The following is a 21,912-nucleotide window of genomic DNA, read 5'->3' as shown; positions in this document are numbered from 1 at the left end:
ATATTGGTTCACCGGTGTAAGAGTATCAGCTAGAGTTTAGAGCTACGAAACGGCTTCTTTAAAAATTTAAAGTTACCTAAACAGCTAAAAGAATCAGGCAATTCTAGGGTTGGTAAAGCAATTATAATATATATTCGGTTGCATAAATAAATAAAAAATATTGTTTGAAATTAATATCAACAATTTAACTTTAATCTGCTTTCTGTCCCACTCTATACTCTATTGTAGAGGTGGGCGATTATGAGACATCGGCATAATCGATTTATTTTGTCTTACTAATGTTGATAATCGATTATGGGATTAGTAACTAATATGTTTTCATAATCGAATGATATTAGTAACAAGAACTACTAATCGTGTTTTCAGTTTTATCATTTATATTTTATGTAGTGTTACCCAAATGCAATAACAAGATGAGACTTGGCCATTCTTGGTATGGTCTTGTTATTGCATCAATCGTCTTTCAAGTCTTGTAATTACCTATTATTAGCCTGTCGCTATTTATTAAACATTACTTTAGATATTAGAACAACGCAACAGAATAGGTACATAATGATCTTGAATTAATATAGCTGTGATAAAGACCAACCAAATTAATAAATGTCTAAACATATCATGAGAAATTCAAAAATCCACTGACACCGGTTGGGGTTTGAACCCACGACCTAAGCGATTAGTGCCGATGCTCTAACTAACCAACTGAGCTATCAAGTTTGTCCCGCAGAGTCAGTCTGTTTCTTAATAAAAGTTTACATTAAATAATCTTCAAAGTACTAAAACATGGTTTAAACATGTAAAGAACAAATTAATGACATTAAATACAGTCATATTTTAAAGTACTTGACTGTATTTTACATGTAAATGAATATTTGCAAAAATATGTTGTGATGCAACAGTCAATATATCAATTTATTTATTTAAACAGTTCTCTCATACATTATTATATTCCTGCTCCTAAACAGTACGTTAATCTTATTGCACGCTTTTTATATTATTTGATTACTCTAGAACACTTGTACTCTGTAATATTTTCAGTGTTAGACTTTGAATAGTACCTATATAAGTGCAAAAGTAACAACTTTTTTGATAGTTATTATTCGTAATATTTTGCTTGTGATATTATATTTAGTATTTGTCATTGATCTCAAAATGAGAGTGATTTATTTTTGTTTAATTTTTAAAGGACTGAAGTTGTGAGGCTTTTTAAATATCATTATTCAAATATTAATTTAGTTATTAGACTACGAATAGCATATAAGCCTAAAATAAACAGTATTATTTTATTTGGAAGAGAAATTAAGATAAGATGTCTTTTGTGTTTAGTTTTTGAATTATATGCATATTTGGCAAAAACCGCATCATGTTGTCCTTGTCTCTCCCTACGCGGCTGTGCTGTGAGTAAATAGTAAATACTAATTAGTAATTACTAAATAGTATGAAATGTGAATCGACTATCGACTTGTGACTGAATACTAACTGCTATAATCGAAATATCTCGAGACATTTTCATAATCGAATGATTTCGTTAGTATCTCTCATAATCGCCCACCTCTACTCTATTGTTGTAATGTCTTCTGAAATGTCTAGAAGCGATTTCTTGTATTGTATTAATATTGTTTCTATTTTGTCCAACTTATTATATTACAAATATAACTGAAATTTTATTTGTATTTAAAAATCTGTGTAGCACATATATGAGAATTGATACAACTCCGATATGTGGTATGTAATGACATTTAACTGTTGTTAGTAAGAATAACGCCAAACATAAATAATGTATTATGTATCTATTTGATTGTAGTTCTGAAATGCCGAAGGAGTTTCAGAAGACGTCTGAGGTTTTACCGTTCACGAAATATGGTATTTCCACAGTGGATGAATTTCAAAAAGTTGAAAAGGATATGCATCATTTAGAATGGTTAAAAAAGATTGGTTTAACTAATGAAGAAATCAATTTATACCAAGAAAACGAAGCGGGTCTCTTGGACCAACGCAAAAAGATTGAGTCAAGTGCTTTAAAGTCTAAATTGGAAGCATTGTATAATAAAATCAATGAAAATCAAAATTCATCAGGAAGGTAAATTCTTATAATTTTTCTCATTTCTCGTTACAGAACAGTGTAACGAAATTTGTTATTAAATTTTGTTTATTTCTGAATAGATATCGGTAAACTTTGTACTCTGGTAGATAATAGTAACCCAGCCATTAGGCTGAGTGTGTGTAATGTGTGCAAAATATTTAATATTACAGTTGGAAGTTTCTAGGGCTATCTGTAACACTGTGTTATTAAAAATTTATCTAATGAGATGTATCAATTGTTCATGCAGTTCAAAAGAAACCAATGTCAACCCAGGAACTTCTGATGTTCAAGAGGATAGGTTAAAAAGATTGCAGACAAAAACAATTTCGTTTTATCCCGAGGGACATCCGATGAATGAGTTGAAGGAGATAGAAGAGAACTTATTTGGACATCTGAGGAATGATAACATTTTACCTTTAACAAAAAGACGTAAAATACTAAGACGACTCGAGAGAAAAAAAGAGAAATTAATTTTACAGCAAAAGCAACCAGGAATTATACCAGTTGCTGGCCCATCGGAAGTAAAACCAGGAAGTCTATGGGATGTCAAAGAGAGACCCAATAAAACCTTATCAGAAAAATCAAAGTTGATAGGTCCTAAACAACAGAATATGTACACTGTCAAAAATAACAAAATTGTGAGATTGGAACCCGTACAAAATGAGGATGAAAGGGAACAAGAGTTCCGAGCGGTTGATATTGTGGTTCCAGTAAATGCTGCAGAAGAGCAATTGTTAGAAGGCACCAAGATGTGCTTGGATGATATTAAGAAGATAGAAAGATTTAAAGACTATGAACCTGGTATACCATCTAAAGTGAGTGATTTATTATATGTACATTTTATGAATACAGAGTCAAATACAAGTCTTGTTAATGTTAAATTTCATTGTGTAGCCTTAAATTTGATTATTAAATAAACTTACAATTTCTCTTTAAGACCAATATCAGACATAAAAAAAATATATTTGTAAATATCTAATTTCTAGTAGAAGATAACTTATTTTTAGTTATTTTTAAGTTTTAAGACAACTTCTATGGCCATTTACGAAATATCAATTGCCTTATAAGGAATGAAAATGATAAAAAAATATGATTTTAAAGGTGTCCATTACTAAATAGTGTCACTGATAACATTTCCTATTGCTTATAGACTTTATCAGCAAAATTGATAACACAAACATACTGTGAATCTTTAGAAGATCTAATTAAATTTTAATGTGAATTTTTTATCTTATACAACTTAATATAATTGTAACTTTATGTATGTACATTTCAGGTGTTATTCCTAAAGAACATATCACCGAGTATAACACAGGAACAGCTATCGCTATTGTTCAATCAGTTCCACTTAGAGAACGGTGGTCCAGTACAGTTGAGACTCATGACGGGATGGATGAGAGGACAGGCTTTCGTTACATTTCAAAGTAAATAATTTTATTTACACATTATATTTATTGATATTACAAAAGTATCGGATTACTTATATTGTTACTTAAATCTTAATCTAAAATTAGTTTCACTAAGATCTGAATATATTTCTCATCTTTCTCAGGTGAAGACTTAGCTATACAAGCTCTTGAAGAAGTGAATGGTACCATAATGGGTGGTCAGCCTATAATAGCTCAATTCGGCAGAAACAGTAACAGGATAGAAATTGAAGAAAATAGATAAATCACACTAATTAAATCAATATCAGTGTACTCTTAAGTATCATATTATAAATTTTAAGTAATCTAATATATACTTATAGTCTAAGAACATTAAATGTATATAGTGTTACAAAATTATATCTTAATTTCTCCTAAGTTACACAAACTATTCTTAGTATGACTATAATTATAGTAAACTACACTAACTAGTACTACGTTTGGAGCTCATCAAATATCCCCTAAGAAATAATCAAATTAATATAAACCTTATACAGATTCCACATATAAAGTAAACATTCTCTGCTTTAAAAACTCATGAAAAGTAATTTCTTATGCTACTGTTACTAACTACAGTAGTTATTAATAATATCAGTCACACGCAAGTGTTCTTACACATCACATCCAAGTTTAGTCGATTTTTGCAGACTTGACAGTATTGTTTCATGTTAGTAATGTTCAAAGGTTCAAGTCTATTTAAAAATGACTAAAATATTCACTGTTGATCCTTGGACGATGACTTCCTGCGCCGTTTAACGACGCGTTTCGGTGACAATCATTCGGACTCCTTCTTGGCCGGCGGTTCCTCAGCTATAAGATAAATATTATTATTAATTTCTATATCATATTAATTACGACTATAGCTTCACCTGTTAGTAATGTAAAAACCTATAAACTAAATGAAAAAAGAATCTTACCAATAGTTAATATGCCAGAAATTATAAATATATTTTAAACTAAATATTAGCAATCATGATTTTTACGATAAAGTAATGTATATCTCGCTCACGCTTAACGTCATGATGAGCGGGGTGCTGTGGGTGGTGTGAATAGTGCTCCGCTGGGAAGTAGTGCGAGTATGGAGGGAAACCGCCGACGCCACCCACTGGGCCCACACCGCCCACGGGTCCGACAGCGCCCACGGGTCCAACAGCGCCCACAGGTCCAACACCGCCCACAGGACCCACGGGACCTACTCCTCCCACACCGTAGCCTGGATAGTAACGTCCACCGTACGGCGCTGAGCCATAACCACCTTTACAATATATATGATGCTGTTAGTCACATTTTACAGTTAGTATTTGTTTCAATGATTGTGATATTTATTTATTATGTCCATTATTATGTGAAGGTGCAAGGTTGAGATGAGTGTGTTAATGATATGACGTCGTTAATCAAATATTCGACATTAACTTGTGGTCAGGCGGCTTATTATTACAACGTTAGTAAACTAGTAATTAGTGCGATAAGTAATTATGAAATTTAGTTAGTTAACATAATATATTTTACCGGGAGGTGGAGGGGCGTGGTTGGCTCCGGGTGGCGGACCGCTAGCTCCCGGAGGTAACATCATAGCTGAAATACATATATAACCATTTTATTAAATTATTAATAAGTGAGAGCACAGCCCTATTGCTTTTTTCCGATTTTACGAAGGACCTTTATTTCGGACAACTGTTTCAGCAATGTTAGTACATTTTTCAAAAACTATTATATTTCTAATACAAGTGTAACACATTAAATTCTAATCAATATTTTAAGCTGCAGTTTATATATTTAGATATACAAAATTTTTATTTCGTTAAAATTTAAAAAATCATTATAATAAAATGATAAGTTTATTTAGTTGTTAATAAATAACTTATGTTAAATGGCAGTTTAATTTTAAACTATCAACATGTGTCATGTATTAAGGAAAATTGGTATATCCATTTACCTGCACCCGATTCTGATCAGCATTAAATATAACTAAATTGTCTCGTCTTTTATTGACATTTCTTGCACAAGTGTCATTATGTAACACTGATGAGTCGTCTTAATTTTATTATGATATAATATTAAGGCAGTTTTTTATTCTATTTAATATTCGTCACCTGGGTGTGGGGGCGATGTGATTTGTGGCTGTGGCGGCCCGGCCGGCGGAGGCCCCTCCTTACTCTCGACTTTCATTTCAATCGGCTTATCTTCTTTACGATCACCTGACGTACAAAATAATATATAACTTATAATATACTAATAAAAATAGTTTTAAGTTAATAAAAAAAATTCATGACCGTTAAAGATTTAGAAATGTGTTGGAATTATGTTCCATCATAGTATGTTTGTATGTATCGATGAAACTTCTAAACCTTCATAGCTCTGCTTGCAATATGAACAAACTACATTATAGACTAAACTAATAGGATTCAGTTGAAAATTTAGTTGCTCATTTAAATTTTGTAGCGTGTCATTAATTAACCGACTATTCATCATCTCCGTCTTGTCATTATCTGTGTGAATCAGTTATAATAAATCTAGTCGTTTGAATTACAAATAATATGTTTAAATCCATTCCACAGAACTTTGTTATATACTCTGTGACCGTCCCCGTACCTTCCCCTTCCTGGATCTGTTTCTCATCAGCCTTCAACTCCGTGGTGATGTTTGTGTCCTGTTTCCCCTCCGTGGTAGACACTTTGTCGACTTGAGTGGGAGCGTTGGGGCCGTTCGCCTCTGGTTTGGGCGGATCTTGATCCATTGGCTGAAGCAAATAATATTAGAATTTAATTGAAAATCACAGTGGAGAAAATGTAAGCACTTTTCATATGTTAAAGAAATTATGATTGTTGGTAAATATATTTACTTAATCTCCTAAAAAAGTGTCACAAATTTTTCTCTAAAAACAAAACTCGATCAACATCTATTTTATTATAGACTAAGGACGATACAATCTAGCCACTATACCTCATGAGGCCGAGGGTGTGCCGGCTGAGCGTGTTGTGGTGCCGTGTGGTGGGGATGTGTCGGGTGTGAAGGATGCGTAGGGTGAGTCGCGTGAGGGTGCGAGGGGTGTGGGTGATTCGGGTGTGGGTGTGGTCCAGCAGCACCCCTTCTCTGCTGATCGACCGCTCGCTCCACCATTCTAGCGAACGTCTCGTCGTCCACCGCTGGCTTACAATGCTGAAACAATTGCAGATTATAAACAACGACACTAATCTATTCTATAATATACAAACTGTTTATAAAAACCTTTTCCGTTTACATCAATTTCTTTGTTATTATTGACATGTAAAAAATAACTGTTTTTTAAAAAATTACTTCACATATATATATACATTTTATATATTTAACTTCCGGGTTATATTTCTACCAGTTATTAATTTATAGCACTACCTTCTTCAACTCCTCCTGGAAGGACTCGCTGCTCTCTATGAACTTCCTTTTCTTTGCTTCAAACTTCTCTTCAATTTGTTGAAGTTCGTCTTCCAATTTCTTCTGATGCATCGTCAGCGATTGTACCTGCTTCTTTAAAATCTGCAAAAATATTCATTTTGTATATAAATATATCAATATTTTGTCCAAAGACTTAATGTTCTTAGAATTTTTTTTAGGGTGTAAGGTCAATGATAAACATTACTGTCAATATAAATGTCATGACTGAGGCTTAATAGAATATTTGAATGAACTGTTTGTTGAAATGGGTTATATTTTAAACAATGGCATCTATGGCAATTATTATATTCATATATTACTGACCAGAAAATATATAATTGTCATGTTTGGTTGATTTACCTGCATCCTAGCGGTGGTGACCACCGACCTTACATCCGGCACCACCGTGTCGGAGAAGATCTCGTTGATGAGACGGTGATTACGAAGATAGCGGGCGTAAGCCACGTGCTTCACTGACAGACCCTCGTCCTGATCTGGTTACATATTTAGACAATAGTTACATAATTTTAGGATTCGTAATTTAGTAGCAAATGACAATATATTAGAAATTTTGTTACCGTCTTCATCTTCAGCTGGTTGGATGTCAATTCTTCTGTCTTGCTGCTGTGACTCCTTCTGTGAACCTCCCTTCTTGCTTGAACTCTCTTCTTCCAGATTCCCAACTGTTCAGAAATTCACTATTTTATACTGTTTTTCTTTATAGTCCTTTATAGGTTTCTGTACTAAGCTCAAATATAATGTACATTGGATCACTTACGATAAGCATTTGCATAATATGATTCCTACAAAAAAATTTTTTTTTGCTGGCACTATACACCAATGTAATTGAAAAATCAATCGGTATTTTTATAATTTTTAAATCAATATTTACTTAATAAATATTTAAAGATCATAATAAATTTCCATGAAGAATATTTTAACTCTGCTTTTGATTTATGAAAGACTAATATCTTTATGAAGAAGCATAAATATATATATATAATTATATCTAATGTATAGAACATGCAAAATATATCATACCCTTACCAACAGCCTTGTTCTTGGCGGCGATGTACGCGAGGTACGCCGGGGAATTGTGGTATGTCTTCAAACTCTTCTCGTATTCCGACTAACGTTAATATACGTGCATGTGGAGAGAGGTGCGTGTTAGTTACGTGGTGATATGATGCGTAGATTGGGAACACTAATCCATCTTTTAGATTTGAAGCGATTTGACCGTATTTGTTTTGGACAAAATTTCATGCCCGTTACATTACACAAACTCCTAATAGTATTTTGATGATAAATGACCTTAAGTTTAATAGTCACTTGTGCAAAAATTTACAGTGATTTAATAATCTAGCATTCTACTGAACACAAGTTGTAGCCGCACAAGTGTTGATATCTGGCTCGGGTCACTTCCCTATACCTCAGTGGAAGCGAGTGATGGTGTGACAAACAAATGGTTTCAATTGTTACTCTAACAAGATCACCTTTGTTTTTGTGAGCCAGCCACTGTAAGTATGCGGGCGATGATTGGTATGCTTTCAACATTTCTGTGTACTGCGCCTACACCATAAATCATTAATATTCATATTCCTTAGACTACATGTAATTTTCGATATTGACTTCTAAGTTCGAGATCTATTTGCTACATCAGATCTCAAAAATTTCAAACCTAATCATATTATTGCATTCAAAATAAAAATCTGAAGACATTTAGGATTAATATCAGTTCTTAGGCATGATATTTCCCTTAATAAATATCTTATTACATAAGAATTATTATGCAATTTCTCATTAAATCGAAATTCTGATGAAATAAAAATCATTCCATGTTCCCATTACAGCGAATAGCTATTACAAGATTTGGTGAGACTAAACTTCTTAGCTAAACTAGCTCACTGTGTGAACTGCAGGTTCATTGCATTGAATATTCCTTCAATACAAGTAAAGTAAAAGAAATAAGTTTTATACATTTGAATATCCGACATACCTTCTCAGCTTCATATTCATCCACAAAAGCATACTTTTCTGACTGGGGCAGATCTCTCCACATACCACCGATAATTCTGCCGATTTCCCATAGCTTTAGATCTGGGTTTGCTGCCTTCACACTGTCCCAAACCCTTCTTGAATATCTCATGTATGGCATAAGTGGCTTTTCTGGTGGTTTCGGTGGTTTTGGCAGTCCAGCACCCTGGAAGTGAGTCATACTCACATGTTACTGTTTATTATGATTTTATTGACCTTGATATTTTTTTAGTATTTTAAGAACTTTGATAATATAGACATTTCTGATATTTACTTTTACATCTCTTTAAACTGTAACAAATATATATACTACTATTGATTTAAAATGTATATATAATGATAAGAAATACCAAAAGCCAAACCTTACTCTTTTAAGGTATAAGGTAATAAATGGAAATTATAATGTAATATGTGGTTTGGTGTTTCACAGTTTGTTCTTACCCCACCAGTTCCTTTGCCAATCTTCTGTGGTTGGAATCCGGGATGTGAATGTATAGTTGACACGAATGGGCTCGTCTTGTCATCTTTCCCGGGCTGCGAGGCCGCACCGGCAGCCCTGCGAGCGCTCTCTGCAGCGAAACGCGGCGAGTGTTGCCAACCGTACCCCCCATGAACCCCGGGGGGACCCAGGCCCCCCCCACCCTGGTATTGAGGGTGGTACACGTGGTTATGGTGCGGCGGTGCATTCATACCGCCTTCAAGCCAAGCAGCGTCGCAATACAATGAAAGAAAAAACAAAAAGCGTAAAGGATGGGACGGGTAACGGAACGCGCAAATTAAAAGAAATGCACTATCTAAATTAGTCTGCGGCTAGCGGTTAAATAGGCTCTAACAGCATATATATAAACAGATGTGATTGCGAGTCGGAATCATTTCAATATTCATTATAATAAACCCCAAAACCTATCGATTGAAATAAATTTTGATAAAGAATAATAAATCATATATATAAAGAATAATAAATCATATATATTGATAAAGAATAATAAATCATATATATTATTACCTTTCATCATACCGAAACTCATTGGGGGCCCCGCAATCATGTATTCTGTTTCAACATAACAAAACATGTAACAAATCCAAAATAAGAGAACAATGTAAGTCTAATGCATAAAGAAAAATAAGGGAAAATAAAAGTATAAAGTATTGCAGATGCATAACTGTTTATAATAAAAGCAGATAGAATGCGTCATGCACGTCTGCTGAGTGATTACCAGCCTCGCTCAGTACCGAGCCCTCCAAGCTTGCAAAGTCAGGGCTCATACTTTGCATGTTATATGTTAGTATCTAACACTCTATACATTAATAATAATGCCATTCGCAGGCAATCCTAGTGCCTTCATTCTATTTACTCTATGTTTAAACTATGAGTATGGTGATTAACTGTTTTTTTAATATGTAATGGTATTTGAAAGAAACAGTGAATACAAACGCGTATTGTTCTGAGGGCTTGGCATCGACATTGATGTGTTTTGTTTGTAGCTGTTTGTTGTAGCCATAACACGCTGTAATTAAATAAATATATATAATACGATACAATACATCCTTTAAGGTTAAGAATAAAATATCAGTATGTGTAATATAAATAACCAATACGTAGGGCAATAATTAATAAATATACAATGTAAATACATATGCAATAAAATAATTGAGTTAATTTAATTAATGCTTGTTATAAAAATGTAACAAATAACTTATTGCAACCTTAGTTACAAATTAACTGAAAACTGCTTATATAGCAGATCCCATAGCTAATTTTACCTGAAAAGATATAAAATAACTTCCTAATAGCTTGTCTTCTCTTTAAAACCCCAGTAACGATATTTTCACCTGAAAGTAATATAGCGTCACTAAATGATAAATCAAGACGCCATTCCCAATTAAATAGCGTCGGACATTTTGATGTTTGAATGTTGACAAACTGACAAGCGACATTGACAACTGACAAATCATCAAGAAGTTTAGAAATTTAACAAAAAGAAAATTATTCTATTAAGAGGAATATTTATTATAAAATAAAGTTTGAGCTATTTTAAAAATGACTATTTTATGATTATAGATGATAAGATATGCAAAAACTAAACTTGCTGAAAAGGTTAAAAATAAAGAATTATTTTTGTAAAATATTTTTAGCTTTTATACCATTAAATTTATAAATTGTAGTAATATACTATGTGAATTTTACGTAATAAGAAATAAATTGATGTTTAACAGGTTGTACTCCGTTTGTTTATAATGCAGCTGTCGTATTAAAAAAAATCCACAATCTTAAATCAATAATAGCAATGCATAATTAATTGCTGCAAATGTTTTATGGAATAGAAAAAAGTGTTTGAAATAAATACAATGTGGTTCATGTGTTTTTTAGTAATAAATACAAGTAATGTTATTTACAGATATTTATTACAAAACGATTTAAACATTTGGGAATATGTGTCACGTAGCGCGTTCCAAATCATGGACATTGAAAATTTCAACTTAAAATTTAAATAGCCAATAAGATTTCGATTCTAAAAAAATATATATTTATAGAGTATTTTATGCAATTGCAATACCGTCAGTTATTGGCAATTACCTTAATGACCGACTGACATTTGACACAGGTGAATGAAACGAGATTAGTACAGGTCGGTCACTGCACTGGTCACTGCTATATCTATTGTAGAGCTGTGGTCGCTGACAAATTATATATAGCTGTCTGTGTGCATAGTCCAAGTTGCATATTCATACTACATACGAGGCGTGCCCCGTTTCTTATTCTATAATCTACGGTAATATTATAATGTGGAAATGTTAATGAATAAAAAACCGCTAATGCTACGTATCTCGTATGATAATCCTAATTTAGACTAAACATTGATAGATAAAATAAATTCAAGAATAATAAATAAAAAGTAATGTTATATTATTTATGGGGATTGATTTCACATCTTTCTGAATAGAATCTTACCACTGTCCATGATAACTATATTATTTTAAATTATTAAGTTACTTACATTTTTATGACAAACAAAAAACGTTCCCTAAAATTAAACAAAAAAAAAACACAAAAGTTTATTAAATATTATATGTATGTATATTGACCAGTCACAAACATTTGGTTAAAGGATCCAACAACTTTTGTATTGAGATGAAACCTCTCAATATTCCATGGATTCACCGTGCGGGTGCCTGTTCCATGGCGTTGCAAGGACAGGAGCTTCAACAGTACCTGGGACTTGTGATTCAGGTGTAGGTTTAAGGGGCCCCTACCTAACGCGCGTTAAACGCTCACCTCCATTGTCCAAGCTCCTCTCGCTACCTAACAATAATAATAAAAGAAATCCTTTAAAAAAAATAAAATTAAAAATGAAGTCGTATATCTTTATAAATATTTTTGATAGTGACTATTAAACGCAGATGTATTTTAATTTGGTAATTGAACTCTATTAAGCATCATACATAGGATGTGGCAATTACAAGCTATGAGAACAATTAAAGCGGTTTAAACGGCATTAACTGGTTATATCTTGATATATTTATGATTTTTTGAAACATTTGCAAGTTATTTAAATGAATACAACGAATAAGCGAAAGTCTTAGACCTCATTATTTGCAAGTCATTTAGTAAAAAAATGGTCTAGTCAGTCTTTTTATTATTCCTTATTAACCTTTAAACTTAGTTAATAGTACGATTTTTTTTTGGTAATTAATTATAAAAAAGAATATCCTTTTCTACATATTTAACCAGATTCCTCCATCATTCAATGAATACGTTTGAGACAGTCACACATATTGCTATAAAATATAAATAGGCGCATGGAACACAAATGTCTAGACGAGACAAAATTGATTTATAAGTAATATCCACCAATCTGGCGATAAGAGAACACGAAATCAAGGAGTGTGTGTGTTATCAGAGTGAGTAATGTTTTAATATTACATAGTTAATCACGCACTGATCATGTGCTATATTCTTAATTCAAGGCAAACCTTGGTTGTGTGATTAGGAAAATGTGTTTACAAAACACTACTTATTTGATTACGTTGTTTTACAATATTTTGTAAATATTCTATGATATTGCATGTGTGATATAGATATGGGCCTTTGCGTTTATGTCTAGAGGAATGAAAGCTATGATTAAAATTACGTGTTATAAGTTTTTCTTTGAAGAAAACAAGAGAAAGGTATACGTAGAAGAATTTTAATAATGCTATCAGAATTCCCATAGACGTTTTCCATATAGGTCACAAAATTATTTAAATTGGAAATTTTTGAACTGAATCAACACTTTATATAGTCTGAAAACAAAGTTTCAAATTGTAAACGCATAATTTTACATACACGTGTAAATATAATGCATTGATTGTCAATTCGCTGAAAAATTGACGTTTAAATTTGCTGTTGTCTATGAGGTTTAATAGCACAATAACTTGTGACTTGTCTACTTTAAATGTTTTGTAAGACAAAATTGTCCAATTGTTATAGAGTGAATTTTGTTCCTTTTCGAATACAAGCAGATTCTTTACGTAAAATTAATTCACATGAAATCCAACTGTTTAAAATAAAAAACTCATTTCATTAATTGAATTGACTGATTGATTTTTAAGATTTTTTTTAACATTCGAATGACTCGATTTACTTTAGTCTTATCAAGAAAACCTAGTTTTGACAGATAGACATTCTCATCTCGTCTGCCCGTGATCACGGTTGTCGCAAAGTAGTAACCTAACCGAAACGTCGCTGGTATGTAGTTTTAAAAATAATAATATAGCACTTTGTAATCCGAAAATATTAGTTTCATTTAAATGAATACTCGCGAAAGTATTAGGTCTCACTAGTTTTGTATAGTTAACATATATTTATATTTCATATACATACTTCTTTTATTTCGCTGTAATTTTAGATGTGTGTTATACAAATAGTTAATTGTCTGAAAGGCTGTAATCATAAACGCCGCTATAATGACTGAGACCCTGACTCAGTTATTGTGACATAGAGATACGTTTCACTGTTAATATAATATTTAGATTATTCCAGTGTTATTCATTCAGATACATTTAAACCAAAAACGATACATAGACACGAGTTATTTTTAATAAGTTATACATAGACAACATAAAATAATAACGTACCAATACTAAGCATTAACGTAAAACCTTTTTAGAAATATCAATCAACTGAATAGCGTTTCATTAGCAGGCAATTGACGTGTCATGGATGTATTTGTTTATAGAAAAATGATTAATTGATGTGGACAAAGAATTAATTATGAGGAGAAATTTCAATTGTTATATTTTGCTGTTTTTTCCCTGTGTTTTCTTTTAGTGATCTTTATTTCTTAATAACGATGATCCTAAAGTACTTTTTGACGAATTTAAAATTTGTATTGGAATTTAATAAGAAAAATATCAATTGGAGATTCATTATTAGTTCATAACTAACTTAAATTGTTTCTGTATAATGTGCCTTTATGATATAAATAAAAATCTATACGAATCAGATACGACTACATAAAATAGTCTGAAAAAGTCAAACAAATTTTTTAAGTTCTTTTAAAACGAACAATTATACGAGCATAACTTCTAAGTGATGAAAATTTGTAAGCTATTAATTTTATCGTATTTTGTAATCACATTTTATGCAATTATGAAGACCAGAAGAAACGAGTAGAAATTATATATTATGGGTCATAAAATGCATAAACAATAAATGGAAAATATATTAGAAAAATTTCAGTCCTGTTTGTTTTAGTTTCAGTATACTCCTTTTAGATTTGGCAGACATTCAAACACTCAATATTCAGTGATATTCCAGACTTTGACTGAGACAAACAAAAACTCTTCCTTTATATTTTATTACATTTCTATCTATAGATATAAATTTATTTAAAGATGAACATGAAAGAAAAAAAAGCTTCCCACAACTATCCGATCTTTCATTCTCTTTTGATAGAATTTTAAAAATTAAAAAGTTAAAGCTATCAATAACAAAAAAAAAAGCTACCAGAAAAAAAAAACAGTGACAATGACTTTAATAGTGTTGGAACAAGTATGGAATAAAGACAAATACAGCAACACAGCCCAATTTTAAACAATCATTTATTAGGTATAAATTATAATAAGTAAATGTGTACATTCAAAATATGTTATTATTGTTTCCATGTTGACATCCGGAATCCATCTTGAGTCAAGTAACTGTCTTTTTAGCCTTTTATTCCAGTTTTCGCTCCTTTCCGTTGCAAGTGCTGCCCTCTAATTTGAATTTGGCGGGAGGAAACTTGCACATTTTAACAAATTGATAATTTTTTACTTCTTTAGAGCATCGTCTTTCAATGCGAACAGTAGTCACGTTTTAGGAATACGTATTAATAGTGATCATTATTATATTGTTGTAAGTGTCGCATCGAAAAGTGTTAATATTTAAATATTTCTTTGTCTTCTAACGTCATGGACTGTGAAAAAAAAGTACGAGTGACAATGTTCATCACGAGATTCTAGCTTGGACAGGTGTTACAGTGTACCAAATGGATCTCGAAAAATTGTAAGTAACTCACAATTTCAATAACTCTCAACAAGTGGCTTCTTTCTTTTTGATTACCCTCATTTGCAAAACAAAATATATAAAGATTTAAATAACATTTAATTTCGATTTAAATACAACAAGTTTAAAATAATAAAGAACACTATTTGCATTGGTTTTCGCTATGTCAAATTCAAAGATTTAATGTAGCTATTGGGATGCGTTGCATTTTGATGATAATCAGTAGAAATACATCGCTATAGGAATAAATGACGCATGACCCCAATGCGTCTCGGTGTACGGATCACTGTCTGGTACCTGACCTGACATCTGCATTGTTCTTTCCCTGCCACATGATGATAAAAAGATATTTTGGACATTAATTCTTACTATTATTGTCTGCTATTCACTCTCTGCTACACGAAAACAAAGTGAATATTAGATCTTCATTAGTCTAGATACAGACGCAGTCACTCTAGATCCCATTGTATAAATTCGTTGTAAGAGCCAAACGAATTACTTACAACGAATTTATGCAATGGGATCTAGAGTTTTAAGTGAAGTCCATAGATTACGTTGTTTAGAGCTCGCATTGCGGCTCTTACAAAGACTTTGATATCTCAAAAAGAAAAGCTTCAAAAAGCTTAACAGAAAAACATAGATTGATCTAGTGGTAAAAGTATGAAATTAAATCAGCAATCATTATTTAAAAAAAAACTCTTTTAATGAGATTTGGAATACCTCATGATAAGCAACGATGTTACTTAAACTATATGTGGTGGGCGCGCTTATTGCATACAATCTTGAAGGGACGATTTAAAAAAACAAGTATCGGAGAATTTTTATTGTGGGGCTTTACAAAACATTCCTTAGTCTTCAGAAATATTTTCAGTTGACACATGTAAAAAATGGGGTGGGGGGCAGAAAAAATATTAATAAATACAAACTATTAAGACAGATCAATTAAAATTAACCCCAGATCATCTACTTGATGTTCACTATCAACTTTTAAAACTGGTTTTGATAAAAAGGTATTTTTTCACAAAATGTCATAGTAAAAAAAAAACTTCCTACCCTTGCCCAACCCCCATAAGAAAAGCATAAATTTCCAGAATTTCAAGGTGGCATTCTAAGGTAATATCTACATATCTGGGTTAATTTTTCGATCCCGAACTTCATGTGTAAAACAATTAAAGGAGTTCGCATACCTTTTCAATGAAGTCGACTCTAATAACGCCGACAACATCTTTATTAAAAGCGACTCAAAAAAAAAATACTCCAAAATTGTCGGAGCTAATACAAGGTAGGATAGATTTAAAAAGATTAGAAAGAGCTGAAATTACACTCGGTTTCCTATCAACATTCTTTTTGACCCCTAAAAGGGACGGGTAGCAAACGTCGGGTATTTAATTTGAAACAGTTGAATATCTTTGTTCATATAAAGACTGGTTAGCGAAACTGGATTTGACCCAATGATGTTTTATTGGCAAACAAATCGCCTCGCATGCTGATCGATCAGGTAGACTCAGCAGAGGGAGATAACACTGTTGAACACTGCATACCATCCATCACCTACTACCACATAGATCTCTGCAAAAGTCTTACCAAATTCCCAATCTTTGTCAAGTCTTAGTAGACACCTTGCTTGGATTCACCTGCTGAAGGTCCAGGATCTTCATTTGGATATCATAGCTGATTTCGGGTCGACAGAAATTGCTGACGGTTGGACAAGTAAGGAAAAAGACTTATTATTATCTAGAGAGCAACAATCGACACTAGATACTTACTGTCCGGTTTGGGACAAATGGAGATTGTGGTGTATAACTCAGGCAATTGACTACAACAAGCCATGTCTGCCGTTCTCTGGCCCAATTGCATAATGAAGAGGGTTTGGTCCGGCACCATCTTCGTACATAAATATTTTATTCCGACTTTTACTAAAGTTCCCTCGAATATAGATCTTGTATCAGTAAATTATTTCAGTAGCCCAAGAACAAGAGTTCCACATCACCTATCTGGGACCCTAAAATTGTTTACATTTGATTACACATCTGGCAGATGTGAAGAATTTATAGCGGATACTGAGGCTAATAGCAATGTTGCTGCTTTTATGGTCAGGACGTAGAGTTTAGAGTAGAAAAAGAAAAATTTATTGACCAGAGTAACGCCATTATATTTTGGCCAAGATCGATACAATTAGTTACAGGCAGTCTAGGTGGAAACCTTCACAAAACCCATTGCAACCCCTTGATTGTATCTATTGGGCTTGGCGATTGGTTGATCTATCCAGAGACCGACGCAGTGGGTCAATAAAATTAAATGAATTATCGAGAGCGGCGTCGAAAATAATTATACGAGATTGGTTTTTAAGTCTATTCAAAGAAGCAGGTATTGAAGCTTCTCCCATACCTGTAAGATCTGCAGTAGTTTCCCTTAGATGGATAGAATGCTTTCCATTAGATAAAATATTAGAAACTGGAAGCTGGAGGCAAGAACATACCTTTAGAAGGTACTATAAAAGATTTATATGAAATCAGTCACAGGAAAATACAAAAGCTTCGCTGTCAAACTGTTTTGATTCTATTCTATGAATCAAATTGTCATTAAAATAAATTATTATATTCTCATAATTTAAGTTTTATTGGACGCATTATAGCAACGTCATAAAATTTATGACTTGGCGATAACAAACACGTCACTCAAGATGGATTTCGGATGTCAACATGGAAACAATAATAGAGAGTTTTAACTAACATTAAAACTTACCAATTACTTAAGACTTTTACTTAAGGCATCCGGAATCCAGGTAATTTCTACCTGGTTCATCTCGAGCATGTATAATGAATCAAGAATTATCAATTTGTTAAATGTGCAAGTTTTATCCCGCAAAAGTTTAAACCTTTAGGTATAAAAAACAATATAGTTATCATTACACATAACATTCATGAGTAACATTGATATTTTGGGCTAGACATCAACAAAATTAGTGCTACTAAACATTACAAACACACCCCGGTGATGACAGCTAGCAATAGTAGATAATTATATGCCTATAACCTTCAAAACGCCGTAAACGCATTTGGCACTACACTAGTTTCACAGTAGTCAGTAAACAACATAAGCGATCAGTGCAATCTAAAAATACGCGGCGTTCTTTAGTTTGTATACAACAGTCTTTGAAAGCGCACGTATTGTTTGTTACAAATAAAAATGTGGCAGAAACTAGCACAGATGCTCTATACGGACGTGGATATGATGAGGTACAAAGATTATAATTATTCTGACGAAACCGTTGTACCACGCCGACCGAAGAAGAACCTACCGCCTCTGCCCGAAGATAAGGAATGCAGTAATTCTGAATTAAAAAAAACTTATGTGATCGTGATCAAGAAAAGAGGGAAGAGAAGACAGATTAATCTGCCTGTGCTACCAGAAAATGATGAGTGTTGATTGAAATTAATATTATCTGTGAATGTCCGTTTAATCTGTTGTCCTTGAAGATAGCTCCGAGTGCAACGCATTGGTGCAAATGTGATTTGCGACATTTAGGCATAAAAATGTCATGTCATTTACGCGTTGGATCTATAATAGAAATGTTATATTCTTGTTAGAGGTAGCATTTTAGAATATTTCGAAACCTGAATATTGTAATGAAAGAAATTGTATATATATTGTTAACCTAGTTTGTTGTTTATGTGCGATCTCCTTGGTTTTTTTTTGTATATTTAGTTATTTTCGTAGCATTTTTAAATTCCTCTGTTATTTGTCATGGTTTCTATGTGTATTAGGTATGTGTGTAATGAAAAGAAGAATTTCGTGTATACTGTACATAAGTGGAGAGTTCGTATCAACGATTTTATTATCACTGGTTTGTCAGAAACCATAATGTTAAATTTTTATCAGGTATTATTAGCGTTTTATCAATTATCGTACAATTAATAATAAAGGAAATAAAGCTTAAAGAACATGTAATGCGCAGTTACGTTATCTAATATATCCAGTGATTCCGATTAACATTTTACTCATTATTATTTTAATTGAACTCACTTTGTAATCGCAACAATATTAAAACCAAAACAAAGTTATATCAAATATATGGTGATTATTTTATGTTAATTATGTTTTAATGTTACTTTAAATGTGTTTATCTGTGATAATTGTTTGTTTTTTTAGTAAATAAATTTATTAATATTATACTTTTTTTTTACTTCTAAAGTCTTAATCCTATTGCATATTGAAATATTATTTCCGATTAAAAAAATCTGGATACATAAAAAAAATATTGTGTGTAGTTGCACCTGCAACTAATACCGATTTGAAAATAGAAAATAAAAATAAAAAACAAATCAAATACTTATATTTGAATATGCAACAAGTGATACATGTTTTATATTAGAGAAATTAGGTTTCGGTAGAAAAGAAAACAAAATTAGTCAATATCTATATATTATCTTTATTAAAATGACAGTTGATGACATAACCGAAGATGCATCATTATCTTGACAGGATGTTATTAACTTTTATACCGATAAAGTACATTTGCCTTTAGAGTGATCGTTTTGGTTCTAGTAAATAATCATATCAGCAGATAGAAAAGCCACATCAGATATATATCAAAATATATCGATAGAGTGCAATCAATATATAACAATGAGCAATTAAAATGAAGGTCACCTTTGATTTAAAAAAATATATCATTCGATTAAATGACGTTAGACTATCCATAAATAATTTCCAGTTATATTTCTTTCATATATTTAAGTGAACCAGAACTGTCATAACCATTTTTAAAAACATTTTTTTTTAATGTTTGTTTTCAGCATTTCAGCATTTTCAGCAATTCATGTTTTCAGCGTTTTCTGCTATTAATAAGAGAACTTATTATTGCTTATTCTGTTATATGTAATACAAAAAAGTGACTCGGGGTTAATTCAATTTAATTAATGTATAAAATTTCGCGAAATTGTAAATTCACTCTTGCCTCAAATGCGGGAAGAATCACCGGGAAATGTGTTTCAGAGTTTACACATTTAAGTGAAGCTGACCTATTCTTACAGTAATATCTGTTAGTAACACTCGACCTTTATAGAAACTAGATATAGGTGTGTGAAAGATCGATACTAGAACATAATTGATTCAAATATATAATATAATATAAATGTGACGTTCTATATTTAATAACAAGACACATCGAGGAATTATCACGGATTAATATATAATATGGTTTAACAATATCATGGCAGTATGTATAGTCCTTGTTTTAAATATTGGAATATATTTATAATTAATAAAAAAATGTTAAGCACTTGCATCTTGTCCGTGAAAACTTTGTATTGCATTTCACGTTCACGAAATTTTCTTAAAAATTGGTGGTATTTATATAAAGATATTGATTATATAATAATATTTAATATCGATATCATAAGTGTCAAAAAGAATACTATCTAATAGCTGTCACACTATTAAATTGTACAAGTGATTATCTTCATCGCAGTGCGCCATCTTTAAATCAAAAATAAAACATTGTACGATAATGAAGTCAAGATACAACAACACGTTTGTACTTGATTTATTAAAATTTATTGAAGTGGTAAAGAATATGATGCTATTGAATTTAGTTCAGCGTATATTTTTTAAAGTTTTAAATAGACGTAGAAGAGTTATCTTTCATATCTCATACAGAGTCAATTTTCAAAGTCCCCACGCCTTGGCCTTACAAACTAAATTGTAGGAGTAAATGAGGTCAAAATATGTGGATATTTGGTGGACATTTTACGTTAATTACATTTCTGTTATCTCAGTTCTTGTATACAAAGAACTTCGATTATCTCTGAATAAGTCAGTGACAAATCGGTTTTTTTTTAATATCTAAAGTATGACAGATTTGTATTTGACAGTTTACGTGTTTAATACGTCCACTACAGATATCATAGAGCCAGGATATTATTTATCTGATATAATCGAAAACCAAATTACCGAGTTTTCAAACAATAACGAAGCGCCTCTGTAAAATGTAGGTAACGATATGTCATTATTTTTATATATAATATGAGTTATTTCTTTTTTTTTTTACTTTACTAATTATGACAAATTTAAATAAAAAAGAAACTAATATTTTGCCTGATCATCAGATGCTGCAAAGTAACCGAAACGTCGGAAGTATGCAGTTAATATAATTAAAATCCCGTAGCAAATCCGAAAATATTACTTATATTAAAGAAATACTCGCGAAAGTCTTAGATCTAATAATAAAATAAAATAGTTTATTCATTGATATACATAGACGTGAATCTAAATTCATTTACTGGCAATGACGACGAAATTCGTTCTGTCATACAATTGTTTACACCGTACATACAGCCCATTTAACATAGTTCGTCATGAATTTCAGGTAAGTATGATAAATATGTTATATTTATGATAAGTCTTAAAAATATGACGTAGGTATCTTGCAA

The 21,912-nt window shown here is 31.8% G+C and overlaps 2 protein-coding genes and 2 long non-coding RNA genes across 11 annotated transcripts; 2 read left to right on the top strand and 2 right to left on the bottom strand.

Annotated features, from left to right (window-relative positions):
• Positions 1-1,562: 1,562 nt before the first annotated feature.
• On the top strand, positions 1,563-3,864 carry LOC116774262 (RNA-binding protein 41-like). The gene is made up of 5 exons (XM_032666931.2): positions 1,563-1,722; positions 1,802-2,077; positions 2,328-2,895; positions 3,357-3,504; positions 3,633-3,864. The coding sequence occupies exons 1-5, from the start codon at positions 1,718-1,720 to the stop codon at positions 3,749-3,751; spliced, it is 1,116 nt and encodes a 371-aa protein (XP_032522822.1). The 5' UTR covers positions 1,563-1,717; the 3' UTR covers positions 3,752-3,864.
• Positions 3,513-10,866, bottom strand: LOC116774261 (SWI/SNF-related matrix-associated actin-dependent regulator of chromatin subfamily E member 1). 8 transcript variants are annotated; one of them, XM_032666926.2, is made up of 15 exons: positions 10,717-10,866; positions 10,388-10,460; positions 9,959-10,003; positions 9,394-9,647; positions 8,915-9,118; positions 8,412-8,487; positions 7,497-7,601; positions 7,279-7,412; positions 6,880-7,020; positions 6,451-6,666; positions 6,100-6,247; positions 5,601-5,705; positions 5,017-5,082; positions 4,517-4,762; positions 3,513-4,317 (listed from the first exon to the last, which is right to left on the bottom strand). In XM_032666926.2, the coding sequence occupies exons 2-15, from the start codon at positions 10,452-10,454 to the stop codon at positions 4,283-4,285; spliced, it is 1,842 nt and encodes a 613-aa protein (XP_032522817.1). In that variant the 5' UTR covers positions 10,455-10,460; positions 10,717-10,866; the 3' UTR covers positions 3,513-4,282. The 8 variants fall into 8 exon arrangements, with proteins under 8 accessions (XP_032522817.1, XP_032522814.1, XP_061380811.1 ...); XM_032666923.2 differs by lacking the exon at positions 8,412-8,487 and adding an exon at positions 7,960-8,047; XM_061524827.1 differs by lacking the exon at positions 8,412-8,487 and adding an exon at positions 7,960-8,047 and having other exon boundaries at positions 4,517-4,747.
• Positions 10,867-11,567: 701 nt separating this feature from the next.
• On the top strand, positions 11,568-12,530 carry LOC133319679 (uncharacterized). Its single transcript, XR_009753225.1, has 2 exons — positions 11,568-11,726; positions 12,063-12,530. It is a non-coding gene; the product is annotated as an uncharacterized LOC133319679 (long non-coding RNA).
• Positions 12,531-14,951: 2,421 nt separating this feature from the next.
• On the bottom strand, positions 14,952-19,509 carry LOC133319674 (uncharacterized). The gene is made up of 3 exons (XR_009753220.1): positions 18,224-19,509; positions 17,867-17,939; positions 14,952-17,480 (listed from the first exon to the last, which is right to left on the bottom strand). It is a non-coding gene; the product is annotated as an uncharacterized LOC133319674 (long non-coding RNA).
• Positions 19,510-21,912: the final 2,403 nt, after the last annotated feature.

Source organism: Danaus plexippus, chromosome 26 (genome assembly GCF_018135715.1).
Source record: "Danaus plexippus chromosome 26, MEX_DaPlex, whole genome shotgun sequence".
In the NCBI taxonomy this organism is placed as follows: domain Eukaryota; kingdom Metazoa; phylum Arthropoda; class Insecta; order Lepidoptera; family Nymphalidae; genus Danaus; species Danaus plexippus.
Note: the sequence above shows the minus strand (reverse complement) of the source record. Positions and strands in the feature narration are given on the sequence as shown.

Excerpts from the sequence above, each read along its gene's own strand:
- LOC116774262 (XM_032666931.2), top strand. Across the intron at positions 2,896-3,356 it reads AACCTGGTATACCATCTAAA|GTGTTATTCCTAAAGAACAT; the intron begins GTGAGTGATTTA and ends TGTACATTTCAG. Across the intron at positions 3,505-3,632 it reads GGCTTTCGTTACATTTCAAA|GTGAAGACTTAGCTATACAA; the intron begins GTAAATAATTTT and ends CATCTTTCTCAG.
- LOC116774261 (XM_032666923.2), bottom strand. The coding sequence starts at position 10,454 with ATGGCTACAACAAACAGCTACAAACAAAACACATCAATGTCGATGCCA. Across the intron at positions 7,413-7,496 it reads ACCAGCTGAAGATGAAGACG|ATCAGGACGAGGGTCTGTCA; the intron begins GTAACAAAATTT and ends ATATGTAACCAG. Across the intron at positions 6,667-6,879 it reads TCCAGGAGGAGTTGAAGAAG|CATTGTAAGCCAGCGGTGGA; the intron begins GTAGTGCTATAA and ends CAATTGTTTCAG.